Source organism: Heptranchias perlo, chromosome 5 (assembly GCF_035084215.1).
Source record: "Heptranchias perlo isolate sHepPer1 chromosome 5, sHepPer1.hap1, whole genome shotgun sequence".
Classification (NCBI taxonomy): domain Eukaryota; kingdom Metazoa; phylum Chordata; class Chondrichthyes; order Hexanchiformes; family Hexanchidae; genus Heptranchias; species Heptranchias perlo.
The window spans coordinates 132,807,984-132,830,095 of record NC_090329.1 but is presented as its reverse complement, the minus strand read 5'-3'; the positions used below and the strand labels follow the sequence as shown (position 1 = coordinate 132,830,095).

The 22,112-nt window shown below is 45.4% G+C and overlaps 1 protein-coding gene across 1 annotated transcript in view; it reads left to right on the top strand.

The window, feature by feature from the left end:
• LOC137322209 (dynein axonemal heavy chain 8-like) overlaps positions 1 to 22,112 on the top strand; it is a 1,675,662-nt gene that overhangs the window by 208,583 nt on the left and 1,444,967 nt on the right. The window contains exons 9-10 of the mRNA XM_067985325.1: positions 1,428 to 1,541; positions 21,984 to 22,091. Of these exons, the coding sequence (XP_067841426.1) occupies positions 1,428 to 1,541; positions 21,984 to 22,091 (222 nt within the window). The remainder of the gene's footprint in view (positions 1 to 1,427; positions 1,542 to 21,983; positions 22,092 to 22,112) is intronic.

Genomic DNA, 22,112 nt, shown 5'->3' with positions numbered 1-22,112 from the left:
AAAAGGAATTGGATAAATACTTGAAGGGAAAAAATTTATAGGGCTATGGGAAAGAGCAGAGGAGTTGGACTGATTGGATCGCTCTTTCAAAAAGCCGGCACAGGCACAATGGGCCGAATGGCTTCCTTCTATGCTGTATCATTCTATGATTCTATCTCCTGTGACTTTGGTCACAGGTAGCTTGGGCTCTGGAGTAGAGTTGTGGTTTCCTGCTGACCTGTCCTGCATCTTGAAGGACACTGCTCGAAATAGGCCAATCCTATTGCTGCAGTTGCTTACGGACTGCTGAAATCAGAGGGCTGACTAACCTTTAAAAAAACAATCATTCTGTAGCTGCGAAGTGGGAGAGCTTCAAGAAAGTGAGGATTCCAAAAAGTCGAGGGGAGTGGGGGTGCAGGGAAAAAAACCTGGTAATCAGCCCAGGACATCGGAATAAATTTGTGGGACTTGACAAGTGATATTCGACAGCAGGTAATTAAGGAACACTCGATGCTCAAATAAGGGGCTGAATTGAACAGGTTTATAACAAAACTAAACTGAATCTAGGGTTAGATTTTTGACTTCACTGTCTGGGAGATAATCTGGCAAAGCTGATCACCTGCCTGATTTTTGTTCCATTGATTTCAATGGATGCAAATTGGGTGGGTTTAACAATGGGTGGCCGATTCGCTTTGGCAGATTACTGCCCAGATGGTGAATACAAAATTATACCCCCTACAGTTTAAAAATCCTATGGAATCTAGTGTCAAAGGTTCGTTAAATGGAGTGCTTTTTTGGTAGGAAACCTGGTGTCATTATAAGTCATTACACTGTTCACCTCTGCTTCTTGGGCCACTTATCAATTCAAAGTATTTGTAAAGTTGCAATGTGGAGTAAACCACATACGTTTACTAAACAATATTGTTTCCATTTAGCAGCTATGGATGACACTCATTTTGGATGATTTGTCTTGATTGCTGAGGTGTCTCACCCTCCCTGCCAGGGCCTCCTTCTTCCTGTCAGATTTACTACTCAGTTATCCTTCCTCCTGTCTGATTTGAGTTGGTCTCCAGTGATGAATAGAAGATGCTATCTGAAGAAGAAAGAGAGACTAATTAAGCTGTAGTTTCTTCTTTGTTTTTCGGTAACATTTCCTCACACACTGATTTCCCACCCAGCCATCTCCTCACACTTTTCATGGAATGCATAAAAAAATCATATAGTAGCATACTGGTCAAAACAAGTTGTCATTCCAATATGTGCACAGTGCTTTTATAATGTATGGGAGTATAGGTGCCAAGTGAGCTGGAGCTGCCTGACATCATTTGGTCTTATTGAAAATCGTCATAGGGTGCTGCCCTTCATATGGTGCCTTACTCCAGCGGTCTGTAGAAGATGTAGAAGAATGCAGAAGACTGTATGATCTGTTTTTCCCTTTTTTATTGTAGATGTGGCAAGAGCTGGATGCTCAAATCACTGATGCAGCTAGTGAAGCAAAGAACAATGTGAAGTTTCTGCAGGCATTGGAGAGAGTCTGTCAGCCACTCTATAATTCAGATCCGGTATGTTTCTTTGAGGAATCGTTGTCATCTGCAAAAGTTATATACTACAGGGCAAATTTTACAGTGATCAGCTGGTGTGCAGAGATCCATTGGTGGAGGGTGGGGTTCTCGGCACCTGATTTATGGTACATCCAATTTTTGAAGGTGCAATTTTGACTACGCAAGGACATTGTAGATTGAATTTCATAATTTTGGGCAAGGCCTTGTGCATATCTCACGCATATAAATTGGGTGTATGACAGTTGAACAGGCCTTTTATAATGTATGGGAGTGACTCACCTCCTCACTCCCCAAAGCCTTTCCACCATCTACAAGGCATAAGTCAGGAATGTGATGAGATACTCTCCACTTCCCTGGATCAGTGCAGCTCCAAAAAGACTCAAGAAGCTAGACACCATCCAGGACAAAGCAGCCCGCTTGATTGGCACCCCATCTACCACCCGAAACATTCACTCCCTTCACCACTGGTGCATCGTGGCTGCAGTGTGTACCATCTATAGGATGCACTGCAGCAACTTGCCAAGACTTCTTCGACAGCACCTCCCGAACCCATGACCTCTACTACATAGAAGGACAAGGGCAAGGGCAGCAGGCACATGGGAACAGCACCACATGGTAGCAAATGTTGTGCCTTTGTTTAAGAAGGGCGGCAGGGAAAAGCCTGGGAACTACAGACCAGTGAGCCTGACATCTGTAGTGGGTAAGTTGTTAGAGGGTATTCTGAGGGACAGAATCTACAGGCATTTGGAGAGGCAGGGACTAATTAGGAACAGTCAGCATGGTTTTGTGAGAGGAAAATCATGTCTCACGAATTTGATTGAGTTTTTTGAAGGGGTAACCAAGAAGATAGATGAGGGCTGTGCAGTAGACGTGGTCTACATGGACTTCAGCAAAGCATTTGACAAGGTACCGCATGGTAGGTTGTTACATAAGGTTAAATCTCATGGGATCCAAGGTGAGGTAGCCAATTGGATACAAAATTGGCTTGACGACAGAAGACAGAGGGTGGTTGTAGAGGGTTGTTTTTCAAACTGGAGGCCTGTGTCCAGCGGTGTGCCTCAGGGATCGGTGCTGGGTCCGCTGTTATTTGTTATTTATATTAATGATTTGGATGAGAATTTAGGAGGCATGGTTAGTAAGTTTGCAGATGACACCAAGATTGGTGGCATTGTGGACAGTGAAGAAGGTTATCTAAGATTGCAACGGGATCTTGATCAATTGGGCCAGTGGGCCGATGAATGGCAGATGGAGTTTAATTTAGATAAATGTGAGGTGATGCATTTTGGTAGATCGAATCGGGCCAGGACCTACTCCGTTAATGGTAGGGCGTTGGGGAGAGTTATAGAACAAAGAGATCTAGGAGTACAGATTCATAGCTCCTTGAAAGTGGAGTCACAGGTGGATAGGGTGGTGAAGAAGGCATTCGGCATGCTTGGTTTCATTGGTCAGAACATTGAATGCAGGAGTTGGGATGTCTTGTTGAAGTTGTACAGGGCATTGGTGAGGCCACACTTGGAGTATTGTGTACAGTTCTGGTCACCCTATTATAGAAAGGATATTATTAAACTAGAAAGAGTGCAGAAAAGATTTACTAGGATGCTACCGGGACTTGATGGTTTGACTAACAGGGAGAGGTTAGACAGACTGGGACTTTTTTCCCTGGAGAGTAGGAGGTTAAGGGGTGATCTTATAGAAGTCTATAAAATAATGAGGGGCATAGATAAGGTCGATAGTCAAAATCTTTTCCCAAAGGTAGGGGAGTCTATAACGAGGGGGCATAGATTTAAGGTGAGAGGGGAGAGATACAAAAGGGTCCAGAGGGGCAAATTTTTCACTAAAAGGGTGGTGAGTGTCTGGAACGAGCTGCCAGAGGCAGTAGTAGAGGCGGGTACAATTTTGTCTTTTAAAAAGCATTTGGACAGTTACATGGGTAAGATGGGTATAGAGGGATATGGGCCAAGTGCAGGCAATTGGGACTAGCTTAGTGGTATAAACTGGGCGACATGGACATGTTGGGCCGAAGGGCCTGTTTCCATGTTGTAACTTCTATGATTCTATGATTCTTCTATGATCCCAACTTAGAAATATATCATCGTTCCTTCATCGTCGCTGGGTCAAAATCCTGGAACTCCCTACCTAACAGCACTGTGGGAGAACCTTTACAGCACGGACTGCAGTAGTTCAAGAAGGCAGCTCACCACCACCTTTTATAATGTATGGGAGTATAGGTGTCAAGTGAGCTGGTGAGGAGGTGAGTCACTCACCGCAGAATACCCAGCCTCTGATCTGCTCTTGTAGCCGCAGTATTTATGTGGCTGGTCCAGTTAAGTTTCTGGTCAATGGTGACCCCAGGATGTTGATGGTGGGGGATTCGGCGATGGTAATGCTGTTGAATGTCATGAAGAGGTGGTTAGACTCTCTCTTGTTGGAGATGGTCATTGCCTGGCACTTGTCTGGGGCGAATGTAACTTGCCACTTAGCCCAAGCCTGGATGTTGTCCAGGTCTTGCTACATGCGGGCACGAACTGCTTCATTATCTGAGGGGTTGAGAATGGAACTGAACACTGCAATCATCAGCAAACATCCCCATTTCTGACCTTATGATGGAGGGAAGGTCATTGATGAAGCAGCTGAAGATGGTTGGGCCGAGGACACTGCCCTGAGGAACTCCTGCAGTAATGTCCTGGGGCTGAGACGATTGGCCTCCACCAACCACTACCATCATCCATTGTGCTAGGTATGACTCCAGCCACTGGAGAGTTTTCCCCCTGATTCCCATTGACTTCAATTTTACTAGGGCTCCCTGGTGCCACACTCGGTCAAATGCTGCCTTGATGTCAAGGGCAATCACTCTCACCTCACCTCTGGCATTCAGCTCTTTTGTCCATGTTTGGACCAAGGCTGTAATGAGGTCTGGAGCCGAGTGGTCCTGGCAGAACCCAAACTGAGCATCAGTGAGCAGGTTATTAGTGAGTAAGTGCTGCTTGATAGCACTGTCGACGACACCTTCCATCACTTTGCTGATGATTGAGAGTAGACTGATGGGGCGGTATTTGGCCGGATTGGATTTATCCTGCTTTTTGTTGACAGGACATACCTGTGCAATTTACCACATTGTCGGGTAGATGCCATTGTTGTAGCTGTACTGGAACAGCTTGGCTAGAGACGCGGCTAGTTCTGGGACACAAGACTTCAGCACTACAGCCGAGATGTTGTCGGGGCTCATAGCCTTTGCTGTATCCAGTGCACTCAGCCATGATATCACGTGGAGTGAATCGAATTCTCTGAAGACTGGCTTCTGTGATGGTGGGGATATCGGGAGGAGGCCGAGATGGATCATCCACTCGGCACTTCTGGCTGAAGATGGTTGCAAACGCTTCAGCCTTGCCTTTTGCACTCACGTGATGGACTTTGCTATCATTGAGGTTGGGGATGTTCATAGAGCCTCCTCCTCCCGTTAGTTGTTTAAATGTCCACCACCATTCACGACGGAGCTTCAATCTGATCCGTTGGTTGTGGAATCGCTTAGCTCTGTCTATAGCATGTTGCTTCCGCTGTTTAGCATGCATGTAGTCCTGTGTTGTAGCTTCACTAGGTTGGCATCTCATTTTTAGATACGCTTGGTGCTGCTCTTGTCATGCTCTTCTACACTCCTCATTGAACCAGGGTTGTTCCCCTGGCTTGTTGGTAATGGTAGAGTGAAGAATATGTCGGGCCATAAGGTTGCAGATTGTGCTGGAATACAATTCTGCTGCTGCTGATGGCCCACAGTGCAGATTGTGCTGGAATACAATTCTGCTGCTGCTGATGGCCCGCAGTGCCTAGTTTTGAGCTGCTAGACCTCTTCTGAATCTATCCCATTTAGCACAGTGGTAGTGCCACGCAACAGGTTGGATGGTGTCCTCTGTGTGAAGACGGGACTTTGTCTCCACAAGGACTGTGCGGTGGTCACTCCTACCAATGCTGTCTTGGACAGATGCACCTGCGACAGGTAGATTGGTGAGGACGAGGTCAAGTAGGTTTTTTCCTCGTGTTGGTTCACTCATCACCTGCCACAGGCCCACTCGGCCAGCTCGGTCAGTAGTGGTGCTGCCGAGCCACTCTTGGTGATGGACATTGAAGTCTCCCACCCAGAGTACATTCTGTGTCCTTGCTACCCTCGGTGCTTCCTCCAAGTGGTGCTCAACATGGAGTTGTTTCAATTACTGTTGTCTCGTTTTTTGGCAGTGAGCATTTCTCTGCTTGTGAATTGAATATCTTGAATACTTTTATTTCTTTTTACATTTCAGCATTTTTGTGTCGAAGCCATAAGTTAAGGCATACTTTTCTAAAGTCTTGCCAATCACTACTGCTGTATAATTTGTACATTAAAGGGTTGGTAAATTGGGAAACCCTTTGTCTCATTGGAAGGTGATCTCCTGCCTGATGGCACAAGGTGATGGCAGCAGGGCGTCTGGACCCACCTCCTCTCTCTCTTGGGCTTCTTCGTCATGAGCAGGTGACTGGCCTCTCCCACTTTCTTCCACTTCACCTTCAGTATTTGTGAGGCCCAATCTATTTGTAGTGGCCAAATTATGGAAGATACTGAAAACCACAACAATTCTGGAAACTCTTGCTGGACTATACTGAAAGGCCTACCTTAACCTGTCCATTGTAAACAATTTTACAACACCAAGTTATAGTCCAGCAATTTTAAAAAGTGTTGTAAAATTGTTTACAATTGTCAACCCCAGTCCATCACCGGCATCTCCACATCTTAACCTGTCCAGGCATGGAAATGGAACTTGAGAATTCTGATGATCTGTTTCATTATAACCCTGATAGCGCCCAAGGCGTCATTGAATTTATGTGTCCTTGGTTGCCAAAGAGGAGTTATCGGCCAAGAGTAAAGCAGGTAGCCTGGTCTCCTAACAGTCCTTCTTTTACGTTGCTGTGGCTGAGCATTGCAGGTATCCTGGATTGCCTGAGAATAAACAAAACATGGCTACCCCCTGGGTAGCGTGAATTGACATGTATTATGAGGTGACTGGCATCACTCACTATCAAGACATTTATGGAATAAAATTATTTCCTGTTGATGAAGTTGATGCACTTTCAGCATAGGCCCTAATAGCCACCTGAGTAACATCAAAGGCACGCTGTAGTTGTGAAAATCGAACCAGTTGGAAAAAGTTTTTTAAAAATTCTTTCTTGGGATGTGAGGCTGGGATTTATTGCCCATTCCTAGTAGTTCTTGACACGGTGGTGGTGAGCCTTCTTGAACCACTGTAGTCTGTGTGATGGAGCTGCTCCCATAATGCTGTTAGGTAGGGAGTTCCAGGATTTTGACCCAGCGACAATGAAGGAACAGCGATATAGGTCTGTCATGGTGATGTGTGACTCGGAGGGGAACTTTGGAGGTAATGGTGTTCCCATGGACCTGCTGCCCTTGTCTTTCTAGGTGGTGGAGGTTGCTGGTTTCTGAGCTGCTGCCGAAGAAGCCTTGGCGAGTTGCTGCAGTGCATTCTGTACATAGTGCACACTACAGCCACGGTACGCTGGTGGTGGAAGGAGTGGGTCTTTAAGCCTGTAAATGCCGATCAAGCAGATTGCTTTGTCCTGGATGGTGTTGAGCTTCTTGAACGTTGTTGGAGCTGCACTCATCTAGGCAAGTAAAAAATATTCCATCACACTTCAGACTTGTGCCTTGTCAGGTGGCAAGGCTCTGGGGAGTCAGAAGATGAGCCACTTGTCACTGAATACCCAGCCTCTTACCTGCTCTAGCAGTCACTGCATTAATGCGGTTGGACCACTTCAGTTTCTGGTCAATGGCGACCCCCTGGATGTTGATGGTGGGGGACTCGGCGATGGTAATGCCGTTGAATGTCAAGGGGAGGTGGTTATGCTCTCTTTTGTTGGAGAAGGTCTTTGCCTGGCACTTGTGTGGGGCAATAGTTACCTGCCATTAATCAGCCCAAGCCTGGACGTTGTCCAGATCTTTCTGCATGTGGGCATAGACTGCTTCATTTCTGACAAATTGTGAATGGAGCGAACAGCCCCACTTCTGACCTAATGATGGAGGGAAGGTCATTGATTAAGCAGCTGAAGATAGTTGGGACTAGGATGCTGCCCTGTGGAACTCAAGCAGCAATGTCCTGGGCCTGAGATGATTGACTTCAATTTTACTAGGGCTACTTGGCGCCACATTCGGTCAATTGCTGCCTTGATGTTGAGGGCAATCATTCTCACCTCACCTCTGTACTTCAGCTTTTGTGTTCATGTTTGGACCAAGATTGCAAGAGGCCTGGAGCCAAAGTGGTCCTGGTGGAACCGAAACTGAACATTGTTGAACAGATTATTGATGAGTAAATGTTGCTTAATAGCACTGTTGACAACTCCTTCCTTCACTTTGCTGATGTTTGGGAGTAGGCTGATGAGGCAGTTACTGGCTGAGTTGAATTTGTCCTGCTTTTTGTGGATGGGACATACTTGGGCAATTTTCTACATTGTCAGGTAGATGCCAGTGTTTTAGCTGTACTTTAAGCTACTTTACTGTGTTTAAGCTAGCTTAGCTAAGGACACTAGGAATTCTGGAGTACAGGTCTTCAGCATTACAGCCGGGATATTATCGGGGCCTATTGCCTTTGCTATGTCCTGTGCACTCAGCCGTTTCTTGATGTTGCTTGGAGTGAATTGAATTAGCTGAAGACTGGCATCGGTGATGTTGGGAGCCTCAGGAGGAAGCCAAGAAGGATCATCCACTCAGCACTTCTGGCTTAAAAATGGTTGTGAATACTTCAGCCTTGTCTTTTGCATCACGTGCTGGTCTCTGCCATCATTGAGGATGGTATAAGATTTTACTCTCGGTTGCTGGTAATTGACCTGACTCCAATTTGGCAAAAAGGTGCTATATTGAAATTCACAAAAGGACCAACACACACAGTGTTGGGGCAGTGGTTTACAGCAAAAAGCAAGAGATAATATCACCGCACTGAGTAGAGTTGTGTCCACCTCAGGAGTCTTGAAGAAAGCGTGCTTTCCACTCCGCCTGGGGTACCTTCGTCGATTCACACATTTTCTGCGCCGCCAGGGGTGACCTCATGGACTCCTCGTCCACAGCCTTGCTCCGCCTGGAGCCTCTTCTCGCTGTTTGGTGGGCCTCCAAAGTTAGCCTCAGTTACCTTACTCCTGCTAAGACTCTACAACCTGATTTTTACGCAGGGTGCTCTTTTTATGCCACTTTTGGAAGTGGACCCAGGGTTAGCTATTGACATGGGCCCTTGCCCTATTGGGGGTCTTTCTAAAAGGTGAGGTAGCCAATGAGGCGTCGTATATTTCTTTAGACAAAGGAAGAAGAGTCAGCCCACTTATCTATTTCACGGGCAAGGGGTGATTGAGTGGCTGTTAAAATGTCATACCTTCTGGTTGACCAATCATTGGCTTCCAACACTAAAGGGGGCCTCCCCCTCCAACTTATCATGTTCTAACTTCTCTTCGAGGCCAAAGCCGGCGGCTTGGACCTGTTATCTTTTCACTCCCTGTCTTGTCCCAGGCTGTTAGCTCTAAGACTTCATTGTCTCATATGGACAGCTAGCTCCTTATCTCATGGACATGATTGAGTAACTTGTTATTGCAGCTATGGTTACTGCTTGTGTGCTGTGCTAGCAATTTCATATTCTTTTTAATTGTATTAAGGAATTTTAATGGTTTTTGTAAAGCTGACAGATTCTGGGTTAAATGGTTAATTACTATATACTTGCTTGATTAATACAGAAGGGAAAAGGTGCTCATATAAGGATAGCAAAAGTTACATATCAAAAATACATGTGTTACAATGAGTCAAGTTACATGTGTGGAATGTGGTTGCCTTGCAACATAAAGGACCATCCTTTATTTCACTGTTTTTGCCTCACCTTATCGGTTCTTGCCCCTGTGTCAAGGCTGGGAATCCATGGTTTTCCTGGCCTCCCCTGACTCCCTCAGATTCCAGGCCAGAGTCTATGGACAAGCCTGTAAGGTTCCATTATTTATGACTACCCAGCATCTGATAAGGGTTCCAGCGCTAACTAAGTCAGGATGTGGAGGCTGTTTCATCTTTTAATTTATCCGTTTAACCAGGCCAAAAGGCAGGATGCTGAGGCTGCCTTTCTTGCAAGTTGATAGTTTCAAGAGCCCCCTGCTCTGATATCAGGTCCACGTGGTTTATAAATCCAGCATCATAGCATTTAGTCACACAAAATTATATAAAAGGTCATATAGAAACAAGATACACACACAGACATAATTATAGTAACTCCACTTGCCTGCTATATTACTGGGCGAGAAGGGTATAGTCTTACAATGGGGATGTTCATGTTCTTCAGAAGGACTCTGTGGTGGTCATCCCTACCAATACCATCATGGAAAGATGCATCTTCGACAAGTAAATTGACCAGGTGGGTCATTCCCTCGTGTCGGTTCCCTCACCACCTGCAACAAGCTCAGTCTGGCAGCTATGCCCTTCAGGACTTGGTCAGCTCGGTCAGCGGTGGTACTACCGAGCTACTTTTGGTGATGGACATTGAAGTCCCCCACCCACAGTACATTCTGTGCCCTAGCTACCCTCAGAGTTTCCTCCAAGTGGTGTTCAACATGGACGAGTACTGATTCATCGGCTGAGGGAGGGTGATAGGTGGTAATCAGCAGGAGGTTTCCTTACCCATGTTTGACCTGAAGCCATGAGACTTCATGAGGCCTGGAGTCGATGTTGAGGACTCCCAGGGTCAATTTCACCCAACGGTATGCAACTGTGCTGCCACCACTGGTGGGTCTGTCCTGCCAGTGGCACAGGACATACACAGGGAAGTGATGGAGGAATCTGGGATATTAGCTGATAGGTATGATTCTGTAAGTATGACTGTGCCAGGCTGTTGCTTGACTAGTCTGTGGGACAGTTCTCCCCAACTTTGGCACCAGTACCAAATGTTAGTGAGCAGGACTTTGCAGGGTCGACTGGGGCTATGTGTGCCTTTGTCATGTCTGAATCTGATGCCTAGGTCGAAGCTAAGTGGTCCGTCCAGTTTTATTCTTCTTAACGTTTTTTGTAGTGGCTTGATACAACTTAGTGGCTTGCTAGGCCATTTCAGAGGGCAGTTAAGAGTCAACCACGTTGATTTGGGACTAGAGCCACAAAACTGGGTAAGGATGGCAGATTTCCTTCCCTAAAGGACATTGGTGAACCAGTTGGGTTTTTATGACAATCCGACAGCTTCATGGTTACTTTTACTGGTACTAGCTTTTTATTTCCAGTTTTAGTTTTTCTTTTAATGTTGATCGCTGTTTCTCTCTGCTTTGCTGGGTCCACATGGAACTGAATAAACTCAGAGGCATGTTTGAACGGGGCAATCCATGACCTGTCAAATGTAATGATGAACTGCTGACTGACTGATGAGACTCCTGTCATCAGAGATCATCTGGAAACATCCAGATGCATAAAAGTTAAGCGCTGTTGTTACCTTCACAGCCACGGACAAGGCAGTGCCCTGGTAGAAAGAAGCTGCAATTCAAATTCCAATTCAATTCAGCTGGAAAAGCTGTGTCAAAGTGTGAGGGGGAAAACGCAGCATTTGGAAAAATCAGGATTGGATCACTGTGCTCTGTGGACCCTTTGGCGTAGATCCCTGCAGGTTCGGTGTTGCTTGCATGCATGATGCTGCATTCAGTGTTTCTAAAAGAGAAGGAGAGGAGGTGGTAAATTCAGAAGTTGTTAAAAGCAAGATTAGAGGTATTATAATAAATAAAAGGAAAGTATTAGAGAAGTAAATAAAGCGAAAGGAAGACAAAGTACCAGGCATAGTAAATAATTCTGAGGACCAAAGGAGGCTGCAAGATGATTTTGATAAGATGGTGAAATGGGCAAAAAGGTGGCAGATGGAATTCAATGCCAGTAAATATGAGATGTTACATTTGGGTAATAAAAGCAATAATTATACTTTGATTAGGGAATGGTTGAAGAACAGATGGATTTGGGTTCACAAGACATTAAAGGCAGCACCTCAAGTAGATAAGGCCATAAGAAAAAGCTAATGGAATACTGGGTTTTATGGCAAGAGTTATGGGGGGTTAAATTGGTTACACCCCAAAAACGGGCACTGGGATCGCGGTGCGCGATTGACCCGCATCCGTAACTTTCGTGCTGCCTGGTGATTTCATTGATCGTTGCGTGCAGCCAGCGCTACCAACAATTTTGAGTGGGTGCACGCACCAGCAGGGGCCCCGAAATCGGGAGTGACTAACACCACTTAAAGGCAGCCTGTACCTCTTAAAGGGGAGGTGCACTGTGGCTACAGGAAGTGGTGGAAGGCAATTGTGAAGTGAATCTGTGCTGCAATATAGGGCACGATTTAACTTTGAAAAACGTGTGGGTTAGAGGCGGAGGGGCATTCAAAATCGCAACCATTTCAGACCCGCCTCCAATCCGCCCATTTCCGGTTTTCACTGGGACGGGACGAGGGGCAGGCGACCAACCCGCTTCCAGGAGGCGGGTTGGTGACTAAAACCTTTCAAGGAGGCTGCGGGCCTCCATTTTTGCAGATTTCGCAGTTTCAGCCCCCGGGGTTGTCACGTGAAAGGAGGCGAGAAGGCCCGAAACTGCAGGTGTGCCACAATCTCTGATCCCCCACAACAATCGCAGACCCCCCCGCAATGACCCCCAACCCCCACCCCAACGATTGTGGACCCCCGTGACTGACCCTCGATCCCTCCCCCCATGACTGACTCCCCACCCCATGACCCCCATGCCCACTGGTGCACCCATGCCCATCTGTGCCCCATGCCCACCCATGTTCCCGTGCCCACCCATGACCCCCCATGCCCACCCATGCCCCCCCACCCATCCATACAATTAAAGATTTACCTGAGCACTAACCTTCTCTCTAGCTGCTCTCCCGTCCGACTGAGACCAGCCTGTCAGTCGGACGCCAAACCGACAAGAAAAAGACTTCCTCACATCAAAATCGTACGAATGTCCGGAAAACCCATACTTCCAGGTTTCCTGTCCGCAATTTGACCCCTCTGCCCAATTCCCGGCTCGGGGTCAAAATCATGCCCATAGTGAAGCATGGTGATGATGGGAGTGCTGGAATTTTTAATGAGCAACAACTTGGCTGCACGAAGTTTGCGGGACTCATATTTTCAAAATATAAGATGCAGGTCTGAATGGAGATCAGAAATTGCATTTGTAAAACACAGATGCAGATTTCATCCTTATGTTTAAAAACTGTTGTTTTATTTTAAAATATTGAATAAAGGTTGCTCAAAACCACCTCCCACATCCTCCAATCTGCACGACAGACCCCACCAATCTGCCGATCTGAGTTTGTACCGGGCCTGCGAGAGAGCGTGCACCAAGGTTCTCTGATGATGCACTAGCAGCCTTGGTGCAAGAAGTGGACAGAAGGCGGGGCATCCTATATCCACAGTGGGGCAAGAGGCCCTCCAGACATATGCTGCTGAGGGAGTGGTAGGGGACGAGGTCAATGCCAGGAGTATAGCGCCACGAAAATGGATGCAGTGCAGGAAGAAGTGCAGTGATTTGACACGAGTGGCTAAGGAGCGTGAATTCAACTATCAAGTGGCATATCCTACTAAATGCACCACTAGCCGCATCCACCGCTCCACGCACTATACCCCCCATCACCCACCTACCAACAAACTCTTTCAATCAGTACTCAACTCCTCCAGTCAGACGCTTCATCCCACCCTCTGCATTACCACTGTTGCAAGCCGCACACCCACAACTCATATACACTGGCAACTATTCAACCATGACAGCCACATCACCCAAACATCTTGCAGGACACTCAATGACACACTTCCCACTTCCTTGTAGGAGAAGGTGGCACATAACAGAAGGCAGCAAGTGGCAGTGGCTTCATGGAACATGAACTTGCTGTCCTCTCTCAGGATGACAGCATTCCTGTCCTACCCTTGCCTCCGCCAGTGCCCTTGATGTTACCTGTCAGCTAGCCAGCCCACAACCTGTAGAGTATTGAAACTTCATTATCGGAACATAGGAACAGCAGTAGGTTATTTAGCCCCTTGAACCTGTTCCGCTATTTCATGAGATCATGGCTGATCTGTAACCTGACTCCATGTACCCACCTTAGCCCCATATCCCTTAATACCTTTGGTTAACAAAAATCTATCAATCTCAGATTTAAAATGAACAATTGGGCTAGCATCAATTGCCGTTTGCGGAAGAGAGTCCCAAACTTCTACCACCCTTTGCGTGTATAAGCGTTTCCTAACTTCACTCCTGAAAGTCCTGGCTCTAATTTTTAGGCTATGTCCCCTCGTCCTAATATTCAAGTATAGGAGACCTCCAAAAACAGGTACAAATGCATCAACAGCCAGAAGCAATAATCCAGCAACAAACCTGTAACTCCAGTATGATCCCTTTAAAGTTCCTTAGAGTTCTTTGAGGACGTAACAAGCAATGTGGATAAAGGGGATCCTGTGAATGTGGTGTACTTGGATTCCCAGAAGGCTTTTGACAAGGTGCCACATCAAAGGCTATTACACAAAATAAGAGCTCATGTTGTAGGGAGTAACATATTAGCACGGATAAAGGATTGGTTAGCTAACAGCAAACAGAGAGTAGGCATAAATGGTTCATTTTCAGGTTGGCAAGATGTAACGAGTGGAGTGCCACAGGGATCAGTGTTTGGGCCTCATCTATTTACAATCGATACAATGACTTGGATGAAGGGACCGAATGTATGGTTGCTAAATTTGCTGATGACACAGTAGGTAGGAAAGTAAGTTGTGAAGAGGACTAGACAAACTAGATGCAGGGAAGATGTTCCTGATGGCTGGGGAATCCAGAACCAGGGGTCACAGTCTCAGGATACGGGGTATGCCATTTAGAACCAAGATGAGGAGAAATTTCTTCACTCAGAGGGTGGTGAACCTGTGGAATTCTCTACCACAGAAGGCAGTGGAGGTCAAGTCATTAGTTGTATTCAAGAAGGAGATAGATATATTTCTTAATGCTATAGGGATCAAGGGATATGGGGAAAAAGCGGAAACAGGGTACTGAGTTAGACGATCGGCCATGATCATTTTGAATGGCAGAGCAGGCCCGAAGGGCCGAATGGCCTACTCTTGCTCCTATTTTCTATGTTTCTATAAGGAGTCTGCAAAGGGATATAGATGGGTGAAGTGAGTGGGCAAAAATTTGGCAGATGGACTATAATGCGGGAAAATGTGAACTTGTCCACTTTGGCAGAAGGAATAGAAAAACAGTATATTATTTAAATGGAGAAAGATTGCAAAACTCTGAGATACAGAGGGATTTGGGTGTCCTAGTACATGAAACACAAAGAGTTAGTATGCAAGTACAGCGAATGATTAGGAAGGCAAATGGAATGTTGTCATTTATTGCAAGGGGAATGGAATATAAAGATAGAGATGTTTTGCTACAGTTGTACAGGGCATTGGTGAGACCACATCAGGAATACTGTGTGCAGTTTTGATCTCCTTATTTAAGAAAGGACATAATTGCTTTGGAGGCGATTCAGAGAAGGTTCACTCGACTGATTTCTGGGATGAGGGGGTTATTTTATGAGGAAAGGTTGGACAAGTTGGGCCTGTATACATTGGAGTTTCTAAGAATGAGAGGAGATCTTATTGAAACATATAAGATCCTAAGGGGACGAGAAGGGGTAGATGCTGAGGAGATGTTTCCCCTTGTGGGAGAGACTAGAACTAGGGGCCACAGTTTAAAAATAAGGTGTCTCCCATTTAAGACGAAGATGGGGAGAAATGTTTTCTCTCAGATGGTCGTGAGTCTGTGGAGCTCCCTTCCCCAGAGAGCGGTGGAGGCAGGGTCATTGAATATTTTTAAGGCTGAGTTAGATAGATCCCTGATTAACAAGGGGGTCAAAGGTTATAGTAGGTAGATGGGAAAGTAGGGTTGAGGTCACAATCGGATCAGCCATGATCTTATCAAATGGCAGAGCAGGCTCGAGGGGCCGAATGACCTAATCCTGCTCTTAATTCGTATGTTCTTATGTATGTTCGTATGTAAATACCTGCTGGGGGTCCTCCATGCCATTTAAGACCTAGTCAGCTGTGCAAGGTTGAGAGCGTTGGCTGGAGCATGGAGTTCCAAAATTGCAGTGGTCCCTTTAAATCAGTGTTGCATTCTGATTTGCGTCATTTCCTCCCGACGCTACATGCTGCCAGTGTTCGTTAGGTGCAACCACATTTACCAAGATGGTGTCCTGCGCACATAATGCCAGAAGTGGGCAAGCGAATCTCGGACGCCATTTTTGGGGCTTTGGTATCTGTGCAGCACCGACAGAATGGGCGCTACATGGACCACTTTAGCCCCCATAGAGTACAAACGTTATGTAATGGTGAATCTTTACAAAGCCTTGGTAAGACCACAGTTGGAGTACGGTGTGCTGTTTTGGACTCCACATTATATGAAGAATGTTGAGGCAATAGAGAGGGTATTAAGAGGGTACGGAGGGTAATCTAATACAAATGTGAAGGAAGAGTTGAGAAATTGCAGCTGTTTTTGTTAGAACAGAAGAGATAGGATGATGTGATAATGTTATTTAGAATTATGAAGGGATAGAAACTGGGAGCTCCGCCATTCAATATGATCATGGCTGCTCCTCTATTTCAATACCATGTTACCACTCTCTCCCCATACCCCTTGATGCCTTTTGTGTCTAGAAATCTATCCAGCTCATTCTTAAATATATTCAGTGACTTGGCCGCCACAACCTTCTGCGGTAGAGAATTCCACGGGTTCACCACCCTCTGAGTGAAGAAATTTCCCCTCATCTCAGTCCTAAATGTCCTACCCCGTATCTTGAGACTGTAACCCCTTGTTCTGGACCCCTCAGCCAGGGGAAACATCCTCTCTGCATCCAGTCTGTCTAGCCCTGTCAGAATTTTATATGTTTTAATTAAATCCCCTTTCATTCTTCTAAACTCGAGTGAATACAGGCTGAGTCGACCCAATCTCTCCTCATACGACAGTCCTGCCAAGCCAGGAATCAGTCTGCTGAACCTTCGCTGCACTCCCTCTGTGGCAAGTATATCCTTTCTTAGTTAAGGAGACCAAAACTGCATACAATACTCCAGGTGTAGTCTCACCAAGGCCCTGTATAACTGCGGTAAGACATCCTTGCTTCTGTACTCCATCCCTCTTGCAATGAAGGCCAAGGTACCATTTGCCTTCGTAAGTGCTTGCTGCACCTGCATGTTTGCTTTCAGTGACTGGTGTACAAGGACACCCAGGTGCCTTTGTACATCAACATTTACCAATCTATCACCATTTAAATAAATCTTTCTCCATTTAAATAATATACTGCTTTTCTATTCCTTCTGCCAAAGTGGACAAGTTCACATTTTCCCGCATTATACTCCATCTGCCAAATTTTTGCCCACTCACTTAACCCATATATATCCCTTTCTGTTTTTCCTTCCAAAGTGGATAACTTCACATTTATCCACGTTATACTGCATCTGCCATATATTTGCCCAGTCACTCAACTTGGCTAAATCCCCTTGAAGCCTCTCTGCATCCTCCCCACAACTCACAATCTCACTTAGTTTTGTGTCGTCAGCAAACTTGGAAATATTACATTTGGATCCCTCATCCAAATCATTGATATATATTGTGAATAGCTGGGGCCCAAGCACTGATCCCTGCGGTACCCCACTAGTCACCGCCTGCCACCCCGAAAAAGACCCATTTATTCCTACTCTCTGTTTATTGTCTGTTAACCAATTTTCAATCCATGCCAATCCCATGTGCTTTAATTTTGCACACTAACCTCTTGTGTGGGACTTTATCAAAGGCCTTCTGAAAATCCAAATACACCATATCCACTGGTTCTCCCTTATCTACTCTACAAGTTACATCCTCAAAAAACTCCAATAGGTTTGTCAAACACGATTTCTCTTTCATAACTCCATGTTGACTTTGTCTAATGCCGTTGATATTTTCTAAGTGTCCTGTTATCACATCCTTTATAATGGACTCCAGCATTTTCCCTACTACTGATGTTAGACTAAACGGTCTGTAGTTCCCTATTTTCCCTCTCCCTCCTTTTTTAAATAGTGGAGTTATATTTGCCACCCTCCAATCTGAAGGAACTGTTCCATAATCTATAGAATTTTGGAAGATGACAACCAATGCAGCCACTATTTCCATGGCTACCTCTTATGGTACTCTGGGATAGAGATTATCAGGCCCTGAGGATTTGTCGGATTTCAGTCCCATTAATTTCTCCAGCACTATTTTTTTACGAATACCAATTTCCTTTAATTCGTCCTTCTCACTAGACCCTTGGTTCCCTTGCATTTCTGGGAAATTATTTGTGTTCTCTTCCGTGAAGTCAGAACCAAAGTATTTGTTTAATTGCTCTGCCATTTCCTTGTTCCGCATTATAAATTCTATCGTTTCTGACTGTAAGGGACCCACATTTGTCTTCACTAATCTTTTTCTTTTTGCATACTTGTAGAAGCTTTTACAGTCCGCTTTTAAGTTCCTTGCAAGTTTACTCTCACAATCTATTTTTCTCCTCTTAATCAATCTCTTGGTCCTTTTTTGCTGAAGTCTAAACTATTCCCAATCCTCTGGCTTGCTACTTTTTCTGGCAACTTTATATGACTCCTCTTTGGATCTAATACTATCCTTAATTTCTTTTGTTCGCCATGGTTGGCTACTTTTCCTTTTGTGTTTTTGCACCAGAAAGGAATGTATAACTGTTGCAATTCATGCATTCATTGCTTAAATGTTAGCCATTGCCTATCCACCAACATGTTTTAATGAGGCTTCCCAATCTATCATAGACAGCTCAGCAAAGATACAGCAAAGGCTATGGGTCCCGACAACATCCCGGCTGTAGTGCTGAAGACCTGTGCTCCAGAACTAGCTGCGCCTCTAGCCAAGCTGTTCCAGTACAGCTACAACACTGGCATCTACCCGACAATGTGGAAAATTGCCCAGGTATGTCCTGTCCACAAAAAACAGAACAAATCCAATCCGGCCAATTACCGCCCCATCAGTCTACTCTCAATCATCAGCAAAGTGATGGAAGATGTCGTCGACAGTGCTATCAAGCGGCACTCACCAATAACCTACTCACCGATGCTCAGTTTGGGTTCCGCCAGAACCACTCAGCTCCTGACCTCATTACAACCTTGGTCCAAACATGGACAAAAGAGCTGAATTCCAAAGGTGAGGTGAGAGTGACTGCCCTTGACATCAAGGCAGCATTTGACCGAATGTGGCGCCAAGGATCCCTAGTAAAATTGAAGTCAATGGGAATCAGGGGGAAAACTCTCCAGTGGCTGGAGTCGTACCTAGCACAAAGGAAGATGGTAGTGGTTGTTGGAGGCCAATCATCTCAGCCCCAGGACATTGCTGCAGGAGTTCCTCAGGGCAGTGTCGTAGGCCCAACCATCTTCAGCTGCTTGATCAATGACCTTCCCTCCATCATAAGGTCAGAAATGGAGATGTTCGTTGATGATTGCATAGTGTTCAGTTCCATTCTCAACCCCTCAGATAATGAAGCAGTCCGTGCCCGCATGCAGCAAGTCGTGTATAACATCCAGGCTTGGGCTGATAAGTGGCAAGTAACATTTGCGCCAGACAAATGCCAGGCAATGACCATTTCCAACAAGAGAGAGTCGAATCACCCCTTGACATTCAACAGCATTACCATTCCTGAATCCCCCACCATCAACATCCTGGGGGTCACCATTGACCAGAAGCTTAACTGGACCAGCCACATAAATACCGTGGCTTCAAGAGCAGGTCAGAGGCTGGGTGTTCTGCGGTGAGTGATTCACCCGCTGACTCCCCAAAGCCTTTCCACCATCTACAAGGCACAAGTCAGGAGTGTGATGGAATACTCTCCACTTGCTTGGATGAGTGCAGCTCCAACAACACTCAAGAAGCTCGACACCATTCAAGATAAAGCAGCCCGCTTGATTGGCACCCCATCCACCACCCTAAACATTCACTCCCTTCACCACCGGCGCACCATGGCTGCAGTGTGTACCATTTACAGGATGCACTGCAGCAACTTGCCAAGGCTTCTTCGACAGCACCTCTCAAACCTGCGACCTCTACCACCTAGATGGACGAGGGCAGCAGGCACATGGGAACAACACCACCTGCACGTTCCCCTCCAAGTCACACACCATCCCGACTTGGAAATATATCGCCGTTCCTTCATCGTCGCTGGGTCAAAATCCTGGAACTCCCTACCTAACAGCACTGTGGGAGAACCTTCACCACACACACTGCAGCGGTTCAAGAATGCGGCTCACCACCACCTTCTTAAGGGCAATTAGGGATGGGCAATAAATGCTGGCCTCGCCAGCGAGGCCCACATCCCATGAATGAATAAAAAATAACTCACTCCTCATACCTTCGTAGTTTCCTTTGTTTAGATTTAGGACCCTAGTTTTGGATTGGACTGCTTCACTTTCCATCTTAATGAAGAATTCTTTCATGTTGCGGTCACTTTTCCCTAAAGGACCCCGCAAAACAAGATTATTACCCCTTCTCATTGCACAATACCCATTCTAGGATAGCCTGCTCCTAGTTGGCTCCTCAACGTACTGGTCTACAAAACCTCTCATACACACTCCAGCAATTCATCCTCCGTAGTATTATTGCTAATTTGGTTTGGCCAGCCTATATGTAGATTAAAGTCACCCATGATTACTGTAGTACCTTTGTTACATGCATCTCTAATTTCCTGTTTGATGTCGTCCCCTACATTACCACTACTGTTTGGAGGCCTATAAACAACTCCCACCAGTGTTTTCTGCTCCCTGATGCTTCATAACTCCACTCTGACTGATTCTACATCTTGATTTTCTGAGCCAATATCCTTTCTCACTGTTGCTCTGATTTCATCCTTTACTAACAATGCCACCCCACCTCCTTTTCCTTTTTGCCTGTCCTTCCTAAATATCGAAAACCCTTGGATATGCAACTCCCAGCCTTGGTCACCCTGCAGCCATGTCTCCGTAATCGCTATTATATCGTATCTGTTTACTTCTATTTGTGCTGTTAATTTGTCTACCTTATTACGAATGCTTTGTGCATTCAGATGCAGTGCCTTTAGATTTGTCTTTTTAGCATTTTTAGACACCTTAACATTTTTTTGTACTATGGCCTTATTTGTCTGAAACAGGTGCGTGGAATTTTCACAGGGATTCTTCCGATCTACTGTCATATCCTTGGCAGAAGATTAACGGAACCTGCTGAGAAATGTTGTAAAGCCGTTGTAAACAGCTTTGTAAGCCTCTTTTCTGGGATTCTGCCAATCTTTAGGCAATGTTACGGCTATAGATTGGGAGATGTGGCCACCTAGAAATGCTGGGTGCCTGCTTTATCGGGCAAGGCTGAGCAATGAATGGCAAGCAGGGTCAAATTTTCAAAGTTAGCTGTTTGATGTCAGCCCATCATTTAATTTTAATGCAATGAAGCAGATTTGGGTTGCTCATGCAACTTCTGGTAGAAAATAACTGTCGTCATTGGTGTTCCACATTCCTGCTCCATTGTGCGCATCTTCATGCCCTGAACTGCCTGAGATCAGGTGGTCCAAATGAGTGAAAACCAAGCCAATGGTTTCTGACTTGCTGGATCCATGAAATTATTCAACTGGTCAGGCTTGAGTGGTCATGGTTGTAGAGTTGGATTCATATTCTAGATTTTCACTCATTTGCCAGGCTTTATTTCTGAAGTTTTACTTATAGTTCATTTGCTCGCTCAGAAAATTGAATGGGTTCAGTGCATCGATAACAGGCCAATTTGTACATGGTTTGTGGAATGGGCTTTATTTTACATTCTTTATCCTCCTACAATTTCATGATCTTGCGCTATAATGGTAAAGAAATGGCTTTTGCCTCTTTTATAATAATTTATTATTATTTAAATGAAAGCATGTGTTGTATGCTTTGCTCCTTCCTGATCAATCACGGTCTGCCCCTTTTGGGAATCTGTGGCCGGGTAATTCCTCGCAGCTGCTCCCACTCCACGGGCGTTACTTCACTTTAAGTGCTGAGTAGTAATGCTGGCGGACCAGGTGCAGCTCAAGAAGTTTCCTGGCCTAGGTTCTATAAATTTAACTTACGGTATTATTTTTGTCGTTATTTGCTGCCATTTATATATATTACAAATTATTTATTTTCTTCTTTTGATGTTGCTCAGAGAATGCGTCCTTTATAAATCACTCAGGATAGGAAGAGTCACGTGGTTTGCGCCCCAACTTTAAAATGTCACTGGCGACTTGAAGGGCTTTTGCTCTACCTGTGACCTGAGTTTACTCCCGTGTGGAAAAAACTTCCACTCAAAGATTACTAACAAAGTAATGTAACTTTTAATTCTGTGCATTATTTTTGTCTCATTGTATCACAGTTATGAAATAATTCAATTTCCAGGTGACTATGACAAAGGGTGTTCCAAATTTGATAAATGCTATTCAAATGATCCACAATGTGTCAAGATACTACAACACCTCACAACAGATGACCTCCCTCTTTATTAAGGTAGGTATCTTAACCTGATTA